General features: G+C 42.1%; 1 protein-coding gene across 2 annotated transcripts in view; it reads left to right on the top strand.

The window, feature by feature from the left end:
* Nucleotides 1-23,657, top strand: part of ttll7 (tubulin tyrosine ligase-like family, member 7) — a 182,376-nt gene extending 158,719 nt beyond the window's left edge. Inside the window, exons 19-21 of one of the 2 annotated variants that reach the window (XM_020455543.2) lie at nucleotides 5,742-5,902; nucleotides 7,643-7,816; nucleotides 18,679-23,657. In XM_020455543.2, coding sequence (XP_020311132.1) covers nucleotides 5,742-5,902; nucleotides 7,643-7,816; nucleotides 18,679-18,799 — 456 coding nt within the window. In that variant the 3' untranslated portion in view covers nucleotides 18,800-23,657. Of the gene's footprint in view, nucleotides 1-5,741; nucleotides 5,903-7,642; nucleotides 7,821-18,678 lie in introns of those variants that run through there. The other variant, XM_031800718.1, reaches the window with a different exon arrangement.
* The last annotated feature ends 1,183 nt before the right edge of the window (nucleotides 23,658-24,840 follow it).

The raw sequence follows: 24,840 nt of genomic DNA, 5'->3' as shown, positions 1-24,840 counted from the left end.
GAAAACAACTCTGTTGATCCCAGAATGTTCACAATTCTACAGGGGAGACAACTCTGTTGATCCCACAATGTTGGCAATTCTACAGTGGGTAACAACTCCGTTGATCCCACAATGTTGGCAATTCTACAGGGGAGACAACTCTGTTGATCCCACAATGTTGGCAATTATACAGTGGGTAACAACTCCATTGATCCCACAATGTTGGCAATTCTACAGGGGAAACAACTCTGTTGATCCCGCAATGTTGACAATTCTACAGGGGAAAACAACTCTGTTGATCCCACAATGTTGGCAATTCTATAGGGGAAAACAACTCTGTTGATCCCACTATGTTGACAATTCTACAAGGAAAACAACTCTGTGTATCCCACAATGTGGACACTTCTACAGGGGAAAACAAGTCTGTTGATCCCACAATGTTGGCAATTCTACAGTGGGAAACAACTCTAACTGTTGATCCCACAATGTTGGCAATTCTACAGGGGAAACAACTCTCAATGTTGATACCACAATGTTGACAATTCTACAGGGGAAACAACTCTGTTGATCCCACAATGTTGGCAATTATACAGTGGGAAACAACTCTAACTGTTGATCCCACAATGTTGGCAATTCTACAGGGGAAACAACTCTCAATGTTGATACCACAATGTTGACAATTCTACAGGGGAAAACAACTCTGTTGATCCCACAATGTTGACAATTCTACAGTGGGTAACAACTCCGTTGATCCCACAATGTTGGCAATTCTACAGGGGAGACAACTCTGTTGATCCCACAATGTTGGCAATTATACAGTGGGTAACAACTCCGTTGATCCCACAATGTTGGCAATTCTACAAGGAAATCAACTCTGTGTATCCCACAATGTGGACAATTCTCCAGGGGAAAACAAGTCTGATGATCCCACAATGTTGGCAATTCTACAGGGGAAACAACTCTCAATGTTGATACCACAATGTTGACAATTCTACAGGGGAAAACAACTCTGTTGATCCCAGAATGTTGACAATTCTACAGGGGAGACAACTCTGTTGATCCCACAATGTTTGCAATTCTACAGTGGGTAACAACTCCGTTGATCCCACAATGTTGGCAATTCTACAGGGGAGACAACTCTGTTGATCCCACAATGTTGGCAATTATACAGTGGTTAACAACTCCATTGATCCCACAATGTTGGCAATTCTACAGGGGAAACAACTCTGTTGATCCCACAATGTTGGCAATTATACAGTGGGAAACAACTCTAACTGTTGATCCCACAATGTTGGCAATTCTACAGGGGAAACAACTCTCAATGTTGATACCACAATGTTGACAATTCTACAGGGGAAAACAACTCTGTTGATCCCAGAATGTTGACAATTCTACAGGGGAGACAACTCTGTTGATCCCACAATGTTGGCAATTCTACAGTGGGTAACAACTCCGTTGATCCCACAATGTTGGCAATTCTACAGGGGAGACAACTCTGTTGATCCCACAATGTTGGCAATTATACAGTGGGTAACAACTCCATTGATCCCACAATGTTGGCAATTCTACAGGGGAAACAACTCTGTTGATCCCGCAATGTTGACAATTCTACAGGGGAAAACAACTCTGTTGATCCCACAATGTTGGCAATTCTATAGGGGAAAACAACTCTGTTGATCCCACTATGTTGACAATTCTACAAGGAAAACAACTCTGTGTATCCCACAATGTGGACACTTCTACAGGGGAAAACAAGTCTGTTGATCCCACAATGTTGGCAATTCTACAGTGGGAAACAACTCTAACTGTTGATCCCACAATGTTGGCAATTCTACAGGGGAAACAACTCTCAATGTTGATACCACAATGTTGACAATTCTACAGGGGAAACAACTCTGTTGATCCCACAATGTTGGCAATTATACAGTGGGAAACAACTCTAACTGTTGATCCCACAATGTTGGCAATTCTACAAGGAAAACAACTCTGTGTATCCCACAATGTGGACACTTCTACAGGGGAAAACAAGTCTGTTGATCCCACAATGTTGGCAATTCTACAGTGGGAAACAACTCTAACTGTTGATCCCACAATGTTGGCAATTCTACAGGGGAAACAACTCTCAATGTTGATACCACAATGTTGACAATTCTACAGGGGAAACAACTCTGTTGATCCCACAATGTTGGCAATTATACAGTGGGAAACAACTCTAACTGTTGATCCCACAATGTTGGCAATTCTACAGGGGAAACAACTCTCAATGTTGATACCACAATGTTGACAATTCTACAGGGGAAAACAACTCTGTTGATCCCACAATGTTGACAATTCTACAGTGGGTAACAACTCCGTTGATCCCACAATGTTGGCAATTCTACAGGGGAGACAACTCTGTTGATCCCACAATGTTGGCAATTATACAGTGGGTAACAACTCCGTTGATCCCACAATGTTGGCAATTCTACAAGGAAATCAACTCTGTGTATCCCACAATGTGGACAATTCTCCAGGGGAAAACAAGTCTGATGATCCCACAATGTTGGCAATTCTACAGGGGAAACAACTCTCAATGTTGATACCACAATGTTGACAATTCTACAGGGGAAAACAACTCTGTTGATCCCAGAATGTTGACAATTCTACAGGGGAGACAACTCTGTTGATCCCACAATGTTTGCAATTCTACAGTGGGTAACAACTCCGTTGATCCCACAATGTTGGCAATTCTACAGGGGAGACAACTCTGTTGATCCCACAATGTTGGCAATTATACAGTGGTTAACAACTCCATTGATCCCACAATGTTGGCAATTCTACAGGGGAAAACAACTCTGTTGATCCCATAATGTGGACAATTCTACAGGGGAAAACAACTCTAACTGTTTATCGGATACAGTTTGACTATTGGTTTTCTGAGATGAGTATCTACACATTATCTACACAGTGAACATATTCCCATACCCCTTGTTAAATCAATATTTTTGATTGGACTTTTTACGTTGAATATGATCCGCAATTGCCAGTGACCCTAAGTAGTCCTACAGTAATAATACAGGCATTTACAGATGAGAAAGGGTTTTAAGTGAAATTGTATAATGTGGTCAGCAGTTATGTGGTTGCGGTCAGTAGTTGTGGGGTTGTGGTCCGTAGTTGTGTTCGCAGTAGTTGTGTGGTTGTGCTCAGTAGTTATGGTGAGTAGTTGTGTTGTTGTGGTCAGTAGTTTTGCGGTTCAGTAGTGGTCAGTAGATTTCTTAAAAGACAGAGCTAGCTAGCTAACTAGAGACATAAGAAACTTGCTAGTGAGCTAACTAGCTAGCTAGCTACATTTTTGGCCGTGAGAGCGTGAGAAGAGAGTCGAATGCGTGTCTCACGGCCAATGCACTTCTTATCTCACGCATTGAAAAGTACTGCTTTTATTTTTTTCCGTTAACTTTCAACTGTGCTCCAATTTGTTTTGAAATTGGATCATCTGCACCTGTAATTTAACATCATGAGCGGAACCTTTGTCCAGTCTTGCCACAGCGCTGTGAACTGTAGCACATTGAAGCATACAGTATTATTGGTCTATTTATGTAAGGTATCAAGGAGATTAGATGCATGTTTTAAACAAATGCTCCTCAAGATTAGATTGGAGATGAATGGAGAGAGAGAACATTCTCTGCTGAGTTTATAAAACTGTAAAAGGAGTAGCACAGTGGCACTGTTTTATGTACAATGTTGCTGTTACTCCCGTCCCTATTGCAGAATGCAGCCTTTTGACAGCATGTACTGAATTTATTCCACACTTGCATTAGTCCCCTCGTTTGGTGATTGTCATTTAGACTGTGACAACGAAAAGGCAGAAGACAGTATGTTTTAGCAGGGAAGTTTGGTATGGTGACCTGATCATTTTGTCAAATAGATTGTGAACCCAAAAGTGTAAGTTTGATTTAAAAAATAATTTGGTTAGGTTGTAGGGGCACATTTACGTAATCTTGTCTTCATGAGATGTTTTCTATTTACAGATCTTAATTAGGGGCTTCATAGCGAAGGGAGGGAATACATATGCATTCACTACTTTTCCTTTTTTTGTGTGTAATTTTCACTAATTTCACCAATTTGGACTATTTTGTGTAGGTCCGTTACATGAAATCCAAATAAAAATCCATTTAAATTATAGGTTGTAATACAACAAAATAGGAAAAACGGCAATACTTTTGCAAGGCACTGTACTTTATTTAGTCTGATCAGTGGAACAATTCTCATTCTTTACATTGGGCTAAAACACAAAATTACTGCTCTTGTCAGTGAGAACACTGTAGTGTAATCACATATTTGAAATCTGATGTGCGTAGTTGTGTCTTTGAAAATTAATTATATGAGGCTATGTATTTTTGCAGCCATTCATGGACAGTTTTGAATAGAAAATAAGCATTGGATATTAAATACTCCAGGAATCAAATATAATTTTTAACATTTTAGTATTGTGCACATGCTAGGCAGAGATTGTATGGTGGGTCCCAACTCAGAAATGCTTCATATTTGTCTATGTAGAGTAAGACTATGGCAATGATCTTCAACTAGTAGGCATAAACCACCTGAATTTTATATTCTTTAGATTTTTCTTGAAGGTTGGGTGATTTTTGACACGGGGCACTTGGGAGACATAGATCAGGGGTGGCCAACCCTCCTGGAGAGCAAGCAGGATTTTGTAAAAAAATTAATAATAATCCTTCTTTTTTTTTTTATAGCATATTTTATATTTCATCCACCCCGAAAGCTCAAAGTAAGAATGTCGTCGAATTATGAGTGTTCATTTAATGTTCAAAACATCCTGAATACACCTGACCTGTGGTTTTTATTACAATACAATTCACCCTGGTCATAGGCCTAAGCCATGTCAAAATACATAGAATTGCAGGAAATTAGCTTTAAAACGGTGCAATTTTCCACCATCTAAGAGTTGTGCCACTGAAATTCACAGCAAATCTCACTCCAAGCTTTCTTCAAAAGTTGGCAGCCCTATAAACGGCTTATTTTATCAGTAAAAAAGCATTATAGGACTATAGGATACATCAGGTATTGAATTTACAAGTGTTATTTGACAATATTTGCGTACTTCAGCTTATTAAAGGAGTTACTTGTTCATATAAAACTGGTTCTTGAGTCGCAGGGCAATTAAGTTTAGTTTTGAACCACCATGTTAACTAATGGGAGTTAATTTAATATTGTAAAAGGAGGTATAATAGTTATCAGAATGATTTTTGCAGGGTTTGTAATTTGGAGTGTTCTGTATCGTAAAAGGTTTATCAATAGCAATGTTTCAAAAATGTCATATTTTGGTCACCCAAGAGCTCCATGTTAAAATGAGCATTTTTAAGTGATTATATTTTTTAAAGTATGATGACTATAAAAATCATATGTCAGCAACTCAAGTTAGTCCTCTCTGCACATTATAAAGTTAAATGGTATGTTTCACATAAAAGCTGTAGGAGGAGTAGCGGTGGGAATAATAATAAGAAGAAGAAGTATGACGAATGACAGTAGTGTGTTGCTTTGCAAGCACACTCTTAATTAATGATTGTGTTGCGGTGGTCTTTCATGCTGTCCCTCTGGCGTCTGCTGAAACCTTGATTGATTTAGATTTTCTTTTTCCCTCCCTCCTATCTCGTGCATTTTTTTTCATGTTTGATGAAGTTTCTTGACATCGTACGTACTAACGTTGTCCTCTTCCTATCACTTTCCCTTTTTTTCGTCTGTTTCTTTAATGTCCCATGAAGGTTCTGGACATCGTCCGTACCAACGTACGCTCGGTGCTGCAGCGGCTTTGGAGGGAGCCCGACGTGGACAGTTTACATTTGTATCGCCTTTTCAACCGCGTCTTTAACCGACTGCTCTGGAGCCACGGACAGGGCCTGTGGAACTTGTTCTCCAACACTGGGTAAGTCTCATTCTCTCTCTGTTGTCTCTCTGAATCAATCTCTCTCTCTTTCCTTTTCTGTCTCTGTCTGTCACTCTCTCTCTCAATACCTGATTTCTCTTCAATACTTGGTACTGTAGTGCTCAATCCCATATCGACCTCCATCCACTATCCCCTATGCACCTGCAAAGATATGAGAGTATTAACAATATGGTAATAGCTCCACCTTGCCCTCTGATAGACTAAGTGGAATTTTCACCATTCTTCTTATACCTTTCCAATTATCTCAGATCACTCCAAGTGCAAAGAGGGTATGGATTGTGCGTGTCTTTTTCTGCCTTGATAAGTGCATATTTCAGTAAAAAATGTCCAGAAAGTATGTGGCAATCAAGTATGTAACAACTGAAATCCATGCTACAGCATGATGATAACAGCATTTATTAGGCTCCACATTCTGCCCAATGCATGTTTGATTGACAGCTGGTGCACGTATTGACAGGCCCAGCCATGCACTGCTGTGGAGATGACAGACAGACAGACAGACAGACAGACAGGCAGGCAGGCAGGCAGGCAGGCAGGCAGGCAGGCAGACAGACAGGCAAACATCCGGACAGACAGACAGAGTAGACAGACAGTCCCTCTCATCCTGCAAAGAGCTACAGGGATGAAAGCAACACGTGTCTATCAGAGTCGAGACACATTTCTCAGTCTGCATAATGTGGCCACAGATCTTGTTTTCTTATCATCGGGGCTTTTTATGTGTCAGAAAGGAAGGAAGGAAGGAAGGAGGGCTAAAGTAGGTCCCATACTCTTCTTTCCTCACTCACTTCTGTTTGTAGAAAGGTCCTTTGATGTCTCTCCCGACTTTTTTTGTGTGCCATTTTTGTGCCGACTGTAAGTGGCTTTCTACATAGTGACTCATCTCACTCTGCATCCTTATAGAAACACACACACTCCTATTCACATATCTACAGACACACACACACACATACATTATATTATATCATCTTCAAGAGCCAGCTGTGGTGCAGCCAGCTTCTCATCTCGTTGCTGATAAAGGTTCAACCTTTTCCTCCCTCTCCACATTCTTTTTGTAAGCAGTTAACAGCGCTCGTCGTGGGGGGCTACGTGGGTTTTTGTATAGCTGCCCCGGCAACTGCCACAGCTGGTAATTGATTGTCAATGACCGAGTGTGCCGTACTGTAGCCTTGTTCGAGTCAGTGAGTGGCTTTATTTCACTTGATGAGAGTCCGAGTCTCCGGGCGGATTAGCCAGCAGATGCGGCTCAGGCACCACATGCTGCTTGCGTCTAATTAGGGAGCGCGCTCCGGAGGATGTGGGCCGCCGTAGCCACAGGATAAACGCTGCAGGGGGGCCCGGCGTCATGCAGTGTTGGAGCCCACCTCGCTACTCGCTAAGACCAGGCGGTGTAAACGTACACTTGAGCTCCACGAAACCCCTCGTTTGATATTTCATCTGAGCAACTTCGACAATCAAACGCCGCCGCGACTATTGCGGTCGGAATTTAACAGGGCTTTGAAAGAGAAAGAAGAAAAAAACGGTCTCTAAACCGTTCAAAAACCCAAAGAATTGAGAGGGAAGAGGAGAGACATTAAAACGCCCCGACCCCTCAGTTCTCTCACTGTTCTGAGCGCCTCACAGTCGGGGGGAACGACCAGTGTGATAAAAGAGGTTAAATGTACAGCATTTGTTTTATCCCCTATTATGTCTTTGTGTGTGTGTGTGTGTTCTGTGGCGCAGATCGTCGTGGGAGACCATCTTCAGTAAGAGCAGCGAGGTGGTGTCGCAGCAGGAGCTCCAGTGTTGCCAGAGGCTTGTGCAGCTGTGCAGGGACTGCCTCCTCGTTGTCTACAAATTTGTCTCCGAGTCCCGGGGCTCGCTCACCGGCCTCAGCCCCGAATGGGACGACACTAGGTGAGGATCAACATCCAATCAACGTCCATTCCTCCTTTGTTTTCTACTGATGAAACAAATCATTTTTGCAACTGATATGCTTCCAACTTGAGTTGTAAAATTCTGTACACTTTTCAAAAAATCTTGGTTGGAGGTAGAAACTTTCCTGATGTTCCTGGGTTTTTCCCGAAATCCTGGTTGGGGGTAGAAACTTTCTCAGTTCCCAGGTTTTACAGAATTCCTGGTTGGAGGTCTCTATGCTAATTCCCTCCTGATTCTGGGAAGCCTCCAAACAGGATTTCTGAAAAAAAGTGTTTGTTTTTTTACTCCAACTCCCAATATGGAGTTGTTAGTGAGACAACACACAAGACTTGGACAACGTTATGATTCCCATTGGTATTACAATGTTTCGAATCTCAGACCTGATGAAAATTCTAGTAGGGATCAGAATGTTATGTGTTGTGCACCCCACCAATATATATATATTTTTTTCATTCATTTTCTTTCTCTATCTAGCACCTGAACCAAGTGGTAGGTGTTAATATTTCCTCTTTCAGTGTTTCTCCTAACAATACCTGGGCTAGGTGGTACCCCCCACTTCCCGACCTAACTCTGTTGCCCCCCTGCCAAGCTTTAATATTACTCACGTAATATTACTCGCCCAACACGTCTACCCTTCCAAATCCCTAAAAAAAGTATGGTTTTCATTTGAAACTTTTGATGCCGGCAGCTCACAGTGTTATTTCCGAACCTTTGTACCCCGACAACTCCCCATTCCGCTCTAACTACGATTCTTCACAGGAATCTCACCTGACCAACAACTGACCCCAGCCTCTACACCCCTTCTACAACTCTTCTATTTTTAATGTCGATCCTCATAAGACTTGGTGGGGGATTGGTTTTGAACGTGTACACTTTTAAGATGCGTCCCAAATGGCACTCTATCACCTACAATACCAGTCAAAAGTTCAGACACACCTACAAATTGTTCTTTATTTTTTCTATTTTCTACATTGTACAATGATAGTGAAGATATCAAAACTTCGAAATAACACATATGGAATCATGTAGTAACCAAAAAAGTGTCAAACAAATCAAAATAGATTCTTCAAAGTAGCCACCCTTTGCCTTGATGACAGCTTGGCATTCTCTCAACCAGCTTCACATGGAATGTTTTTCCAACAGTCTTGAAAGAGTACCCACATATGCTGAGCAGGCTGCTTTTCCTTCACTCTGAAGTCCAACTCATTCCAAACCATCTCAATTGGGTTGATGTTGGGTGATTGTGGAGGCCAGGTCATCTGATGCAGCACTCCATCACTCTACTTTTTGGTCAAATAGCGCTTAAGCAGCCTGGAGGTGTGTTGGATTATTTTCCTGTTGAAAAACAAATGATAGTCCCACTCAGCGCAAACCAGATGGGATGGCATATCGCTGCAGAATGCTGTGGTAGCCATGCTGGTTAAGTGTGCCTTGAATTCTAAATCAATCACTGACAGTGTCACCAGCAAAGCACCCCCACAGCATGACACCTCCTCCTCTATGCTTCACAGTGAGAACCACACATGCGGATATTATCCGTTCACCTACTCTGCATCTCACAAAGACACAGCGTTTAGAACCAGAAATCTAAAATTTGGACTCATCAGACCAAGGAGAGATTTCCACCGATCTAATGTCCATTGCTCGTGTTTCTTGGCCCAAACAAGTCTCTTCTTCTTATTGGTTTCCTATTGGTTTCCTTTAGTAGTGGTTTCTTTGAAGCAATTCAACCACGAATTCAACCACGAATTCAACCACGAATTCAACCACGAAGGCCTGATTCACTCAATCTCCTCTGAAAAGTTGATGTTGGGATGTGCCTGTTACTTGAACTCTGTGAAGCATTTATTTGGGCTGCAATCTGAGGTGCAGTTAACTCTAATGAACTGCAGTAGAGGTAACTCTAGTTCTTCCTTTCCTGTGGCGGTCCTCATGAGAGCCAGTTTCATCATAGCGCTTGATGGTTTTTGCGACTGCACTTGAAGAAACTTTAAAAGTTCTTGAAATGTTCTGCATTGACTGACCTTCATGTCTTAAAGTAATGATGGACTGTCGTTTCTCTGAGCTTATTTGAGCTGTTCTTGCCATAATATGGAATTAGTCTTTTACCAAATAGGGCTTATTTTCTCTATACCACCCCTACCTTGTCACAACACAACTAATTGGCTAAAACACATTAAGAAGGAAATAAATTCCACAAATTAACTTTTATCAAGGCACACCTGTTAATTAAAATGCATTCCAGATGACTTCCTCATGAAACTGGTTGAGCGAATGCCAAGTGTGTGCAAAGCTGTCATCAAGGCAAAGGGTGGCTACTTTGAAGAATCTCAAATATAAAATATACTTTTCTGGTTACTACATGATTCCATATGTGTTATTGCATAGTTTTGATGTCTTCACTATTATTCTACAATGTAGAAAATTGTAAAAATAAAGAAAAATGAGTAGATGTGTCCAAACTTTTGACTGGTACTATATATATTGCACTATTTTTGACCATAGCCTATGGGCCCTGGTCAAAAGTAGTGCACTATATAGGGAATGTGGTGCTATTTGGAACACAAGCTAAGAACACACAGGGCTACAATGTTAACAGGAAGTAATGACCTTGGGATTAGCGTGCAGGTTAGCAAGCCCCCTGAGGCCAGTTTAATTCAATTATGAGCCAGATGAGGCGCGCCACAAATGACCTTACGCCTGCTCCTTCCCCCAGAACGCTTTAGATGATTCATAACCAGCGTATATTTAACAGGCTATCACTTTGCACTTTCTAATTTAGTCATTAAAAAGGGTGGGGGTCGGGGGGATTTTGGATAGTCTGGATTAGGTCCCCATCATCATCATGAAGGGGAAAGTAAAAATGTAACAAATGCCTACATTAGTTTAAAACAAAGTAACTTTAGCTACTTTGTTAATTAACTGTGTGCTTTCTCCCCTTCCTACAGTAAATAACAACTCCATTCAGATTACTAAGTAGCAGCCTACCTGTTTTTACGCCTGTCCTTCTCATTAAATTTTTAGTTCTGTCCTTTTATTTCCATCTTCCATTGATTCGTTTAGATTTCTCCTAATAACTTGCAATACGGAGGCTCTAGCTCTATGACTGTGGCCTCGTGCCAGTTTTTTGACTTGTGATTGGACGACAACAACAGCAAGCTACAAACGCCACTGTCATGAAAAGCAAAATCAGCAGAAATTATAAAAATATCTCTCTTTCTTTGTGGGACGCATGATGTAGACCATCTATGTTGTGAATTCACATGGAATTGTATGATTTCTTTCTTACAGTTTTAACAGAACACCAGCAGTTTAAACATTAAGAAAATGTTTCCATTTGTCACATCCGTAGTCTGGATACACCGACTTTGTCTGCGTTCCAAATGATACCTTTTTCCCTATATAGTGAACTATTTTGGACCAGAGCATAATAGTCGACTGTGTTGAAGAATCTCCTTTAAAGAACTTCATGCCTTATCTTTGAGGAACTTGACGCCTTTCAATGGCAAGAGGCAGGGGTAGGAGTGGGGTGGTGTGTGTGTGTCGGACTAAACAATAATTTTTTGGGTATTTTGAGGTTTCTATTGACAGGTATTATTTTAGAATATGAGATGGGGAGATAGATGAGAGGGATACAGCATAGAAAAGTGAGTGGCGGAACAGGTATTGAACCACTGCCTCCAGGGGAATATGTGGTTCGGCACCGACCAGCCAGTGGCCTACGTTTAGCACTCCTATGGGGAAAGTCATGCATATGAAAGAGAATTAAGCAACCTGCCTGAATTAATACTATTTACCTGCTTAGCCATTGAGCGGTATCCTTCCCTCTGTCCATTCAAATAATACATTGGTCTATCTCTCAACGTCCTGTGTGTGTGTGTGTGTGTGTGGGTGTGGGTATATGTTTGTGTGTGTGCTCACCATGGAAGCTCACCATTGGCTGCAGGACCAGCCGCCTCCGCCCATGGCTCTTCTTCCACTGCCTCTTCTTCCTCTGCCATCTCGCCCATTGACGCAGGTCTATGCTCGATTCAGTGACCTCTATTCCTCCCCTCACTCTGGCCTCACCCCTTTGCTACCTACAGTCTGACTGAGTCCTGACCAGGGTTAATCTCAATTTGCTTGGAAAGACCACACGTTGCAAACATCCAAATATTAGTAGAGACCGCTTGCTAGTTTTGGAGGCAGCTTTATGTTTTCTAGCAAAGAGCAGTGTGGTAGCTGACTATCTGTGAATAAGTTCATTGTTTCTTCCCACAGTTTGCCATGTTAATTAGATAGCTAGCCAAAGGCAGCGTTATGTTTGCTAGCGAAGAGCATTGCTGTAGCTAACTGTGAATAAGTGAATTATTTCACCCCTCAGGTAGCTAGCTAAATGCAGCATTACGTTTGTGAGAAAAGAGAAGTGTGGTAGCTAACTAACTGAATATGTGAATAGTTTCACCCCACAGTTAGCCTAGTTAGTTAGTTCGCTAGCTAAAGTTATTTACAGTTAGTTAGCAACTGCTCCTACACTCTTTCACTAGCTACCGTAATGCTTTCAAAAACATGGTAATGAGGTGTCTCCAGTTGTGTTTACACTTTCCAAGTGTATTCCATTTAAATTCAGTCGACTCTGGACAGGAATCGAAATTAAAAATTCAAGAATCCAAACATCTTGGACCCTTGGACTTTCAATTCACCATCTGAATTTGACTGAAATAAAAATGGAATTGAGCCCTACCCCAATTCCCCACTGAACACCTTCCTGCTAACTGTGACTTACTGTAGCTGTGTCCCAATAGTCTCAGATAGATTCCTCACCTTGTCTCCTTTTTTCGTCAGACCTAGTCTAAAGGTCAAGAAAGCTGACTGGTGAAAGGACAGATTAGAGGTTATGTAGGAAAGGAGGCAAGGGAAGTAAACAAATTGAGACTGTTGGGAAGCAGCCTGTCAACATGCAATCGCAAGAGACTGTGAGCCCTGGCCGGCCAATAACCTAACCTCTTCTCGTCACTTCCATTGCACTGCGTGCTTAGCACAGTTTCACAACGATGGCCATCCTTCCTTTGATTCCATCAGACACTTGTGATTGCCCCATGGCCACCATGGGGCTGGTTACAGTTATTTTGTCATTAGCCACATGCTTTGTCTCGATGGGGTGACATTATGTCTGCCTATGAGAAGAGCACCATCTTGCACCTGTCACCTCCTTCTGCTAGCCTGTGACTCATACCCTACTCACTGCCGTTGTGTCTGGACCCCCTGACCTGCATCCTTATGCTGCCTGCTTACCTGACACACACACACTAACATGCTCGTAAATGCACACATATGCAACACACACGCGCATACCGAACACACACACTCTCACATACGCATTTTACACAGACATATATTCTGCAGCACACACACACTGGAGTGGGTCTCAGTGATGAGAGACTCTAACTTAAGCACTTCTCATGGTAGGAGTACAGAATACGTGTCAGTGATCACTTACAATAGGTCTGAGAACAGACCTTCTCTTTCTGTGTGGGCAGAACATATGAACATAGTCACACAGCAGTATTATTGTGAGCCTAGATGGCTTTTCACACTAGTGAATTGAACCAAACTGAACAGACCAATATTTACTGAGCTGGCTTGGTTACACATCCAACATAGTTGCTCGAATCCAGCTGAAAAGTACAATGTGAATTATTCTATTCAGTACTGTTAAGGTTTTGGACCTTATTTCATTTTTCCCTTTTTTTTAATGAATAACAATCAGGTTAATTGGGTTTTGTCTGTGGAATCGGTCAAAGATGACCTTTTCCGTACGGCTTTTGATCATGTTCACTTCTTTCACTTAGTCAAGACTCTGTTATTCCACTTGGCAGTTGTGTCGCTAACAGAGACCTTGAACAGTGCAGGGCCAGTTGGAGGTACTCCACATAATATAGCGGTGAGTTTGGAGCTCGTTCTCTTCACACTGACGATTTGAATTGAAGCAGGGCTCCACAGCAGTGGCTTCACCTGGACTTTCAACTGGCAGGTTACTGCAAGCAGCTCATCCATGATCAAAAGCCCAAGACCTGGAAGACGTGTTACAGAGGGTCCAATTAACTGCACCCCCGCAGAGTGATCAGGGCTCGGAAAGTGTCGGGACCATATCACGCGTTTGGCCTACCTAGTGTGGACAGAATGTTCTCTGTGTGAATTCATGAGAAATAGAAAGGGAAAATAGTACACACAATCACTAACCACCACCCACAAGCATCACCGCATAGTTCATGTTTGAATTTCAATTCTTGCAGTGGAATTTCCATACATTGGCCAACAAGTGTTCCGTGGAAGAAATATGGTTATGCCTTCCAGGAAGTGTAACACACACCAAATTTCAGACTGAACACGGTCTAACGAGTTTGTAATCAAACTCAAACAGAACAGATATCAGATACAGAGGAAAGCCTTCAGGAGAAATCAAAGCTTCTTCCAGAAATGGATCCCTATTCCCTATGTAGTGTGCTACTTTTAAACAGATTAGGGAATAGGGTGCCATTTTGGACTCAGACCGACATAATCAGAAACGAGGAAAGGGATGAACCCGAAAGGTGACAGAAAATCCTGCAACACCATCTTAAACTGTAAGTTTTAAAGTCAATGTCCCATCCGAAACCATTGTAAGCAGTGCCCCTGAAGTTGCGAGGATGTAGCGAAGCAGTGCAGCAATTCGAGAGGGTTTTGGCTAAGTAATCCGCACTCCCTCACTCTCCTTCTCTTCCGGCCTTGCTCCATTGAATGGTTGAGCTCCAGAACAGGCCAAGTAGTACTGTGGGTGGGTAGTTTAACAACCGCAATCGAAAGTACCCGCACGGCCCACTTGAGTGGTTTTCAAGGACATTCTACTTGAACTAAATGAAGTTAATTTGAATCCTGTCCAACTCTCCTGGGTCTGGCTCTGTTGCGGCAGATGCCCTCGACGCAGCAAGTCTTTTTTTGGTCGACTTTAAAAAGAAGGAGAAGCAGCTCGACTAATTTGTCCAGGAGATATTTTACAGGGAAAGTATGTCAGAGTGAACACTGTTATCTGCCAGCAAACAGAAGAACATTAATTCACACCATAATCCATATGGTTCAGTTGACAAACTGTTTTATTAGTTAGCCATTCAAATCTGTAAAATTCGATCAAGCTTTTTACTCAAATGCCATTTTCGTTCTCTCTGAGTTACTTCATTGATGTCCCTTGCCATTTGTTGAAATGTTGATACATATAGTTAAATAACATATTATACGCCTTGTTATAAGACATTATACAGGTGCATACATGCTTATAAGTTATTAAGCAAAGTGTTACAGCTAGTTGTTTCTGTTTGAGCTGTACTCGTATTTAAAGAGGAAATCTGCAATTCAAACACTAAAGTGGTGAAAAATGCCACTTTTTTGGTAATTAGCTTAGGCATGGGGCTGGAGAAATGTAACCACTCTCAAATTCATAAATTACCAGATTACCAGGACCCGTACTCAGAGCATGCGCTGACCAGTTGGCAAGGGTCCGACTGACATTTTCAACCTCACCTTGACCCTGTTTGTAATACCTACATGTTCCAAGCAGACCACCATAGTCCTTGTGCCCAAGAACCCCAAGGTAACCTGACGAAATGACTATCGCCTCGTTGCACTCTGTAGCCATGAAAAGCTTTGAAAGGCTGGTCATGTCTCACATCGACACCATCATCCCTGACACCCTGGACACACTCCAATTCTCATACAACCCCAACAGATCCATAGATGACACAATCTCTATTGCACTCTACACTGCCTACTCCCACCTGGACAAGAGAAACACCTATGTGAGAATGCTGTTCATTGACTACAGCTCAGCGTTCAACACCATAGTGCCAACACCAAGCTCATCACTAAGCTAAGGGCCCTAGGACTGAACACCTCCCTCTGCAACTGGATCCTAGATTTCCTGACTGGCTGTCCCCTGTTGCTGATGATAAGCAACAAAACATCCGCCATGCTGACCCACAACATGGGGATCCCTCGGGAGTGCGTGCTTATTCCCCTGCTGTACTCTCTTTTCACCCACGACTCCAACACTATCATTAAGTTTGCTGACGACACAACGGTGGTAGGCCTGATCACTGATGACAGTGAGACGGCCTATAAGGTAGAGATCAGAGATCTGGCAGTGTGGTGCCATGGCAACAACCTCTCCCTCAACGTCAGCAAGACAAAGGAGCTTATTGTGGACTACAGGAAACGGAGGGCCGAGCACATCCCCCATTCACATCGACGGAGCTGTAGTGGAGCTGGTCAAGAGCTTCAAGTTCCTCAGTGTCCACATCACTAAGGATCTATCATGGTCCACACACACCAACACAGTCATGAAGAGGGCACGACAATGCTTCTTCCCCCTCAGGAGGCTTAAAGGATTTGGCACGAGCCATCATATCCTCAAAAAGTTCTACAGCTGCAATATTGGGAGCATCTTGACTGGCTGCTTCACCGCTTGGTACGGCATCTGCTTGCATCCTACCACAAGGGACTACAGATGGTAGTGTGTACGGCCCAGTACATCACTGGGGCCAAACTACCCATCATCCAGGACTTTTATACCAGGTGGCGTCAGAGGAAGGCCCATAATTTTTTCAAAGATTCCAGCCACCCAAGTCATAGACTGTTCTCCCTGCTTCCGCACTGCAAGCGGTACCAGTCGGATTTCTCAACCAAGTCAAGAACCAACAGGACCCTGAACAGCTTCTTTCCCCCAAGCCATAAGACTGCTAAATAGTTAGTCCGGGTAGCTATTAGTTAACTATTAAACTATCTGCATTGGTCCTTTTTAGACAAGTTTTATTTTTTACTCATCACATATGCAGCTTCTACTGTTTATTATATATCCTGTTGCCTAGTTACTTAATTCCTAGTTATATGTACTGTACATATCTACCTCAATTACCTTGTACTCCTGCACATTGACTCAGTATTGATACCCTGTGTATATAGCTAAGTTATTGTAATTCATTGTGTATTTATTATTACACTGAACAAAAATATTAATGCAACATGCAACAATTTCATGATAAATTGTAGACCACACTATCTACCAAGAGAGTTCTCATCTATATTATTCGTAGCCGTCTATTTACCACCACAAACTGATGCTGACACTAAGGCGCACTCAATGAGCTGTAAAAGCCTATTTGGAGGAGGTCAGAGACCTGGCCATGTGGTGCCAGGACAACAACCTCTCCCTTAATGTGATCAAGTCAAAGTAGATGATTGTGGACTACAGGAAAAGGAGGACCGAGCACGCCCACATTCTCATCGACGGGGCTGTAGTGGAGCAGGTTGAGAGCTTCAAGTTCCTTGGCGTTCACATCACCAACAAACTAACATGGTCCAAGCACACAAAGACAGTCATGAAGAGGGCACGACAAACCCTATTCCGCCTCAGGAGACAGAAAAGATTTGGCATGGGTCCTCAGATCCTCAAAAGGTTTTACAGCTACACCATCGAGAGCATCCTGAGTGGTTGCATCACTGCCTGGTATGGCAACTGCTCGGCCTCCAACCGCTAAGCACTACAGGGGGTAGTACATCACCGGGGCCAAGCTTCCTGCCATCCAGTACCTCTACACCAGGTGGTGTCAGAGGAAGGCCCTAAAAATTGTCAAAGACAGCCACCTAGTTGTAGACTGTTCCCTCTGCTACCGTACGACAATGGGTACCGAAATGCCAAGTCTAGGTCTAAGAATCTCCTAAATAGCTTCTAACCCCAGGCCACCCAGACTATTTACATTGACACCCCCCCCCCCTTTTTGTTTTTACACTGCTGCTATTCACAGTATTATCTATGCATAGTCACTTTACAAATGACCTTGTGTCACGCCCTGGTCTAAGTATTATTGTGTTTGTCTTTATTTATTTGGTCAGGCCGGGGTGTGACATGGGTTTATTGTGGTGTGTTTTGTCTTGGGGTTTTGTTAGGTATTGGGTGTGTGGCTTAGTGGGGGTATCTAGCAAAGTCTATGGCTGTCTGGAGTGGTTCTCAATCAGAGGCAGGTGTTTATCGTTGTCTCTGATTGGGAACCATATTTAGGCAGCCATATTCTTTGAGTGTTTTGTGGGTGATTGTTCCTGTCTTTGTGTTTGCACCAGATAGGGCTGTTTCGGTTTTCACATTTCATTATTTTGTAGTTTCTTCATGTATAGTTTTTTCACGCTGCATTTTGGTCCGACTCTCCTTCACCACAAGAAAGCCGTTACACCTTGACTGACCTGTATCCCCCACATTGACTCGGTACAGGTACCCCCTGTATATATCCTCGTTAATGTTATGTAATTGTCTTGTGTTACTTTATGATTAAAAAAATATATAATAATACTTACGTTTATTTAGTAAATATTTTCTTAACTCTATTTCTTGAACTGCCTTGTTGGTTAAGGGCCTGTAAGTAAGCATTTCACGGTAAAGTCTACACCTGTTGTTTTCGGTGCGTGTGACGAATAACATTTGATTTAATTAGAACAGATCCAGGCGCTCTAGATTCACTTTCTCACGCCATCTCACCTCACACTGGAGTTATTCCCACCTTCTCTACCTACTGTATATATTTTTGCCAGGTGTCTATTTGATGGCTGCAGATCTCATAGTCATAGCTCATCATTAGAAAGGTACTGTATTTTAGTCTAGGCTGAAACAAAAACGTATCCTCATCTCGTGAATGTGTCGTCAGCATGCAGGGATAATGGGCTAATGCGGCCATGATCTCTTCGCTGTGACCCTTTGGGCCTCTAAACCTCCTCTCATTATGTCCCTTGTCCACCTTCCCCCTCCTCTCTTCCCTCCATCCTTCCCTCCGTCTGTGCAGGTATCTGCTGCCAGTGACCTCCCAGTTCATCATGAAGTGGCCTTCATCCAGCTTCGGCCATGTCTCCTCGGCCATGCCGCGCTCACGCAGTCTGTTCACCACCCGGATGGGTCAGTTCTGACTGACCGCCCAGGCCCACCCTCATGAGCTGTAACCCCCAGCCAATCCCTCCTCCCCTCCACTAACCAGTTGAGAGGGCTGAACTGGTGGACCTTGGACCCCACAGCGGCCCCACAAAGGCCAGAGCATATGGGTGAGATTAGTGACACCCTTGCTCAGCCCAGAACACTCCAATGTTCCAACAGGACTCTTGATCTGAGCTCCACTTAGTGTCAGACAATGGGTCATTCTCATGTGCCCCGACCCAGTCTTTCTCTGTCTCTCTCGATCTCGCTTTATCTCTTTCTTTCTCTCTCTCTCTCTCTCTCATTGTACCTTACATTGCTGTAGTATATCCGCTCACTGTACAGTTACAAGTCAAAGTACTGTAAAGGAAACAGAACAAGGTTTCTTACATTTATTTTGTCAAATGTTCCATGAATGCAGTGAATGCTGACGCAGTGTGCAGATGGAATGAGATTAACAGGTTATCCCTTTGTTGAGAAAAAAATAAGCTTTTTTTTGCTGGCTATGAAAATTGCTAAATGTATTTTATTTATTTTTTAACTTATTTCAATGTGATGCTTTAGTTTACATTGTTTTAACAGTCACTTTATGTTCCTGTCAATACAACCCAAAGTACAGTTGAGCGAGGAAAGCCTAATTTATTTAAAACAATTGGGTCAATTGCAACCAACAGGTAGAACGTGTAGCTGCAGGTTAGCGCTTGATTTCTTAAAACGCTACTAACGGGATATTACATGCACTTGCGAGTTAAAACAAACTAGCTTGCAACCAAAAACCCACCAGGATAAACCAGCAGATCAGTTGAATTAATCAATATTTATTGTAAGAATATATACCCAGTGAATTGTAAGAAAGGGACGTATAGTACATTACAGTAGAGTACTTAACTGCAACTACACTATTCTGCACTCTACTGAGATATACTCTACTCGAGTACAGTAAAGTATAATACAGTACATTATAGAAGTTTATGTTTGGGCCACATTAGAATATAATTTGTAATTTGACATACCTTGATTAGACTCTTAATTTAATAAAAATATAGGTTTGTAATTAACAAAATCATGATTGTTTTGATTAAGTTGATTTTAGTTCAGGAATAGTTTATTTTCCCCTTTTGATAAGAAATTACCATACTGTATTAAGACAAGTTATTAATGGATTAAATATTGGAAATGAAAAGTAAGTATACCAACACAAGCTTCACATTAATAAAATGTATAGTGTAAATTGGCACAGTAGATTATCGCTGGTAAACGAGGAATTACCTCATTGCAGTTGTACGGAATGATTGTCAGATATTTAAATCTGTGCTTAATCTGCTCAAATATTAGGTTTAATTTATACCGAAGATAATACCCAGAGGGCTAAATAGTCTTGAAAATGTTTTGCAGCAACCAGGACTGAAAGTTAACATCGCATCAGCTTTAGGGAGGGGTAAAATGGCCGCCAATAGTGGTTGCAATTGAGATTGGCAGTGTGGGTGATTTTAGGGCATTTTAGGGCATTTTAGGGCTTTAACGAGAGCGTGCTCAATGTTGGTTGCAGTTGACCCTTAAATGTTTAACTATAGCTTATATTTTGGGTCTGTATTGACAAGTGCAGCACAGTATAGCCACAGAGTGTCTAGAATGTTTATTTCCAACTAGCGAGCCAAGCATCCCTGCTACTTAGTGAATGAGTTGACTTTGCAGCCTCACCGCAGGGAGCCAAAATGGATTCTCGGATATTGTCTTGTTGAATATGCACCTTGCAGTATATCACAACGTGGCCGGGTACCAGGTCAACTACATTGTTGACTACATTGCAGTCGTCTGCCATTTCTCACAACGTCTGGATAGGTGTTTATAGAAATCTGACGCCCGACTGGGAAGTCGTTGACATGGCAAGCATGGTTGCTGCGTGCAGCAAGACTGCAATATAGGTGATTTGGAACATGACCAATGACTTACTCCACATACTGCTTATGATGCTGTCAGCAGTAGTTCTTGCATGCATAGAATATAGTTCTACACCCAGACGTTGTCCATAGACAGAACAACTGCATTATGGGAAATACTTGAATTTTTGTGTTGTTAAATCTTTTGGTCTGCGCTCGCATTAAATACACTAATTTAGATTTTTGGGTATCTTAAACTACATATACAGTACCAGTCAAAAGTTTGGATACACCTACTCATTCAAGGGTTTTTCTTTATTTGTACTATTTTATACGTTGTAGAATAATAATGAAGACATCAAAACTATGAAATAACACATATGGAATCATGTAGTCAGAAAAAAGGGTTAAACAAATCAAATTATACTTAATATTTGAGATTCTTCAAAGTAGCCACCCTTTGCCTTGATGACAGCTTTGCACACTCTTGGCTTTCTCTCAACCAGCGTCACCTGGAATGCTTTTCCAACTATCTTAAAGGAGTTCCCACATATGCTGAGCACGTTTTCTGCTTCGCTTCACTCTGCAATCCAACTCATCCCAAACCTTTTCAGTTGGGTTGAGGGTGGGTGATTGTGGAGGCCAGGTCATCTGATGCAGCACTCCATCACTCTCCTTCTTGGTCAAATAGCCCTTAAACAGCCTTGAGGTGTGCTGGGTCATTGTCCTGTTGAAAAACAAATGATAGTCCCTAAGCGCAAACCAAATGGGATCACTGACAGTGTCACCAACAAAGCACCCCCACAGCATCACACCTTGTCCTCCATGCTTCACGGTGGGAACCACACATGTAGAGATCATCCATTAATCTACTCTGCATCTCACAAATCATCAGACCAAAGGACAGATTTCCACCGGTCTAATGTCCATTGCTCATGTTTCTTGGCCCAAGCAAGTCTCCTCTCCTTATTGGTGTCTTTTAGTAGTGGTTACTTTGCAACAATTCGACCATGAAGGCCTGATTCATGTAGTCTCCTCTGAACAGTTGATGTTGAGATGTGTCTGTTACTTGTACTCTGTGAAGCATTTATTTGGGCTGCAATTTCTGAGGCTGGTAACTCTAATGAAATTATCCTCTGCAGCAGAGGTAATTCTGGGTCATCCGTTCCTGTCCCGGTCCTCGTGAGAGCCAGTTTCATCATAGCGCTCGATGGTTTTTGCGACTGCACTTGAAGAAACTTTAAAAGTTCTTGAAATTTTCAGAATTGACTGACATTCATGTCTTAAAGTCAATGATGAACTGTCATTTTTCTTTGCTTATTTGAGCTGTTCTTGCCATAATATGGAATTGGTCTTTTACCAAACAGGGCTATCTTCTGTATACCACCCTTCCCTTGTCACAACACAACTGATTGGTTCAAACGCATTACAAAGGAAATAAATTCCACAAATGAACTTTTAACAAGGCATACCTGTTAATTGAAATGCATTCCAGGAGACTAACTCATGAAGCTGGGTGAGAGAATGCCAAGTGTGTGCAAAGCTGTCATCAAGGAAAAGGGTGGCTACTTTGAAGAATCTCAAATATGACGTTTATCACTTTTTTGTTTACTACATGATTCCATATGTGTTTTTTCATAGTTTTGATGTCTTCACTATTATTCTACAATGTAGAAAATAGTACAAATAAAGATTTGTAGGCTTTTGACTGGTACCCTATGTGATGTATCACATATGGATTGTATGACACATGATTTAGTGTGTGACATTTATGAGTGGGGGGCAAAAGTGGTTGCGATAATGTAATTATGTCATTGGCACCTCTGATGTCATACTTGTTGTCAGAGATTGGAACTAAAATTATCTTCCAATCGTTCCGAGCAGAGCGATCCCAAATGAAAATAAAGTTCTGAACCGAATCGAACACATAAAAGTAATGGTTCTATAGTTCATATATAAATGGAACATGGGAAATCAACTTTGTTTTTACATTCAGCTCATTATTTTACTCCTCCAATTAGCGCTGATAGTGTAGCTCTGGAAAGGGTCAAATACTTTTGACTGGTCAGATAAATGCAGGTGCGAGATGTGACGGGTGGGGAGAGAGCAAGAGAAGAGGGGTGGACATGGAGACAGCTTGGCTTGAAGCGCTCACATCATTCACATCATAACGTGAATTGGAATATGTTTAGGCTATTAGTAGCATTATAACATCACCAAATTACAGAATTATATACTAGACTTTAGGAATATTTTTTGAAGTAAAAATAACATTATTAAATGTTTTTCAAGATTTATAGATAGCGGTTCTGTTCCGGAACACTGGAAATCAATTTCGTTCCTGGTTCTGTTTCCGTTCCTCTGACAATGTTGTTTGTTTTCGGTTCTGTTCCCTGAACCGGTTTGAACCCCTGTTGGTTGTAATAGGAAGTTTTGTAAATGTCTTGTTATGTAAAACAAATCTTACCAAGATAACAACAAGAATATGATTTATTTTCCATGACGTGATATCGTCATGAGAAAGACATCTTTACCTGGTTGTAGACATTCTCAACTAGAAAATGACATCATTATGATGTCACATGTCCATTTTTGAGTCTCTTTGGCGATTCTCTGTAAGTCGTACTGTTACTGCAGTGCTTTGCCTTGCCCGAGAAGCTGCCATTTCGTGTTTTAGCAGCTGTGTCCTATTTCCCACTCCCGCAGGTACAAGTGCCAGTGCAAACAGTGAGGTGCCAATACACCGCATATCCATTCACTAATGTGTTCCATTGGTCTTTAATTAAGGTTAATTAAAGTTAATATGTGATCAATTACAGTAGAAACCCTCATTAGGAACTATTTAAATGTTAATAGGGAGAAATGCAGTATTACGTGTCTAGGCTAGATTGTGTTACTTTTCTCACATAATTTATGGGTTCGATTTTCAACGGTAATAGGAAGCAGTCAGACTTCATGATAAAGTATACTGTACGTTTTACAACAACTCTCTTACTAATAGGTGTGGCAGCAATTCTGTGCTAAAAATGTATTTCCCCCTTACACTTTGCTGAATATTAATTCACAATGCCAAATATTTTATTTTGCCTGAACTTTGTGTTATTTAAGAGTAATACCTTTTCAGTTGAGGTATGGATTTTTAAGTTTACATAGCAATAAAATGCTTAAAACAAAAGAGTTTCTATTATTATTTATCCTATATCAGCATAAGGGTGCTTTGCGGTTCCATGTAGAATCTTTTTGACTGACATATTCAGTATGAAGCGAGCCATTGAACCCTCTTTAGTTCTATATAGAGCCTTTACTTCAATCCCAATAGTCCATCTGAGTGACTGTGCTTGGTCTCTGTGCCTTTGATAGCCTGACAGAGTGACTACACGACACGTAGCTATGACAGGCTGTCCATGTTAGCCCTAACCTGGATCACATTTCCCATTTGGAAATGTCAAACGTCACTCATGTCAAGGAGTGTGAGAGAGAGACCCGCAGCCCTGTCTTGTCTTGACCCGGACCCCCGGGGAAGACAGGTGAGCCCGTCCTTTATTTGCCATCTCTACACCGGACTGGCGTCCAGCTTCCTCTGGCGTCTCAGATGACGCAGTGAATTTCCCCCCAATCCCTCCCTCCCGTCTTCTCTCTGTTAGTAGAAGAGGTGGATGAGTCCACAACCTTGAGTTCCTACTGCTTCCTATTGTGGTCAGAGGCCTCTGCACCAAACAGGCAGACACTGACAGCCAGCCTTGTGCTTCAACTAGTCCCAAAAATATATCCCATGCACTATGGTGCTGCACTGTCCTTTTGACCTCTGTCCCCCTTCTACTCTCTCTCTCTCTCACCCTCACCTGTCCTGGATCCTGGTCCAGACAGTTGTGCAGGCAGCCAGGGTCCAGTGTACGCTCAAGTCCACAAGCCCCTCATCTCTGAATCTCCATCCCTGTGACCTGAGTGAAAATTGGCCTGGGAGCAGAGTGTGAGAGGTGGATTGCTCAAATGTGATAAAGCGGTACACTTTGACCGTGTGCATGTGCGTGTGTGCATCTACAATGACATGCTTCAAAGGACTTTATCAGGAGGCAGTGGTTTACAGCATCGTCGGCGCAGCTGGGGGCCGTCTACTGACAAACACACAACCACATTGCACACCACCTAACCATCTC

The sequence above is a fragment of the Oncorhynchus kisutch genome, linkage group LG21, assembly GCF_002021735.2.
Source record: "Oncorhynchus kisutch isolate 150728-3 linkage group LG21, Okis_V2, whole genome shotgun sequence".
NCBI classification, from domain to species: Eukaryota; Metazoa; Chordata; class Actinopteri; order Salmoniformes; family Salmonidae; genus Oncorhynchus; species Oncorhynchus kisutch.
The sequence above is the reverse complement of the archived record's forward strand: the minus strand, read 5'-3'. Positions and strand labels throughout refer to the sequence as shown.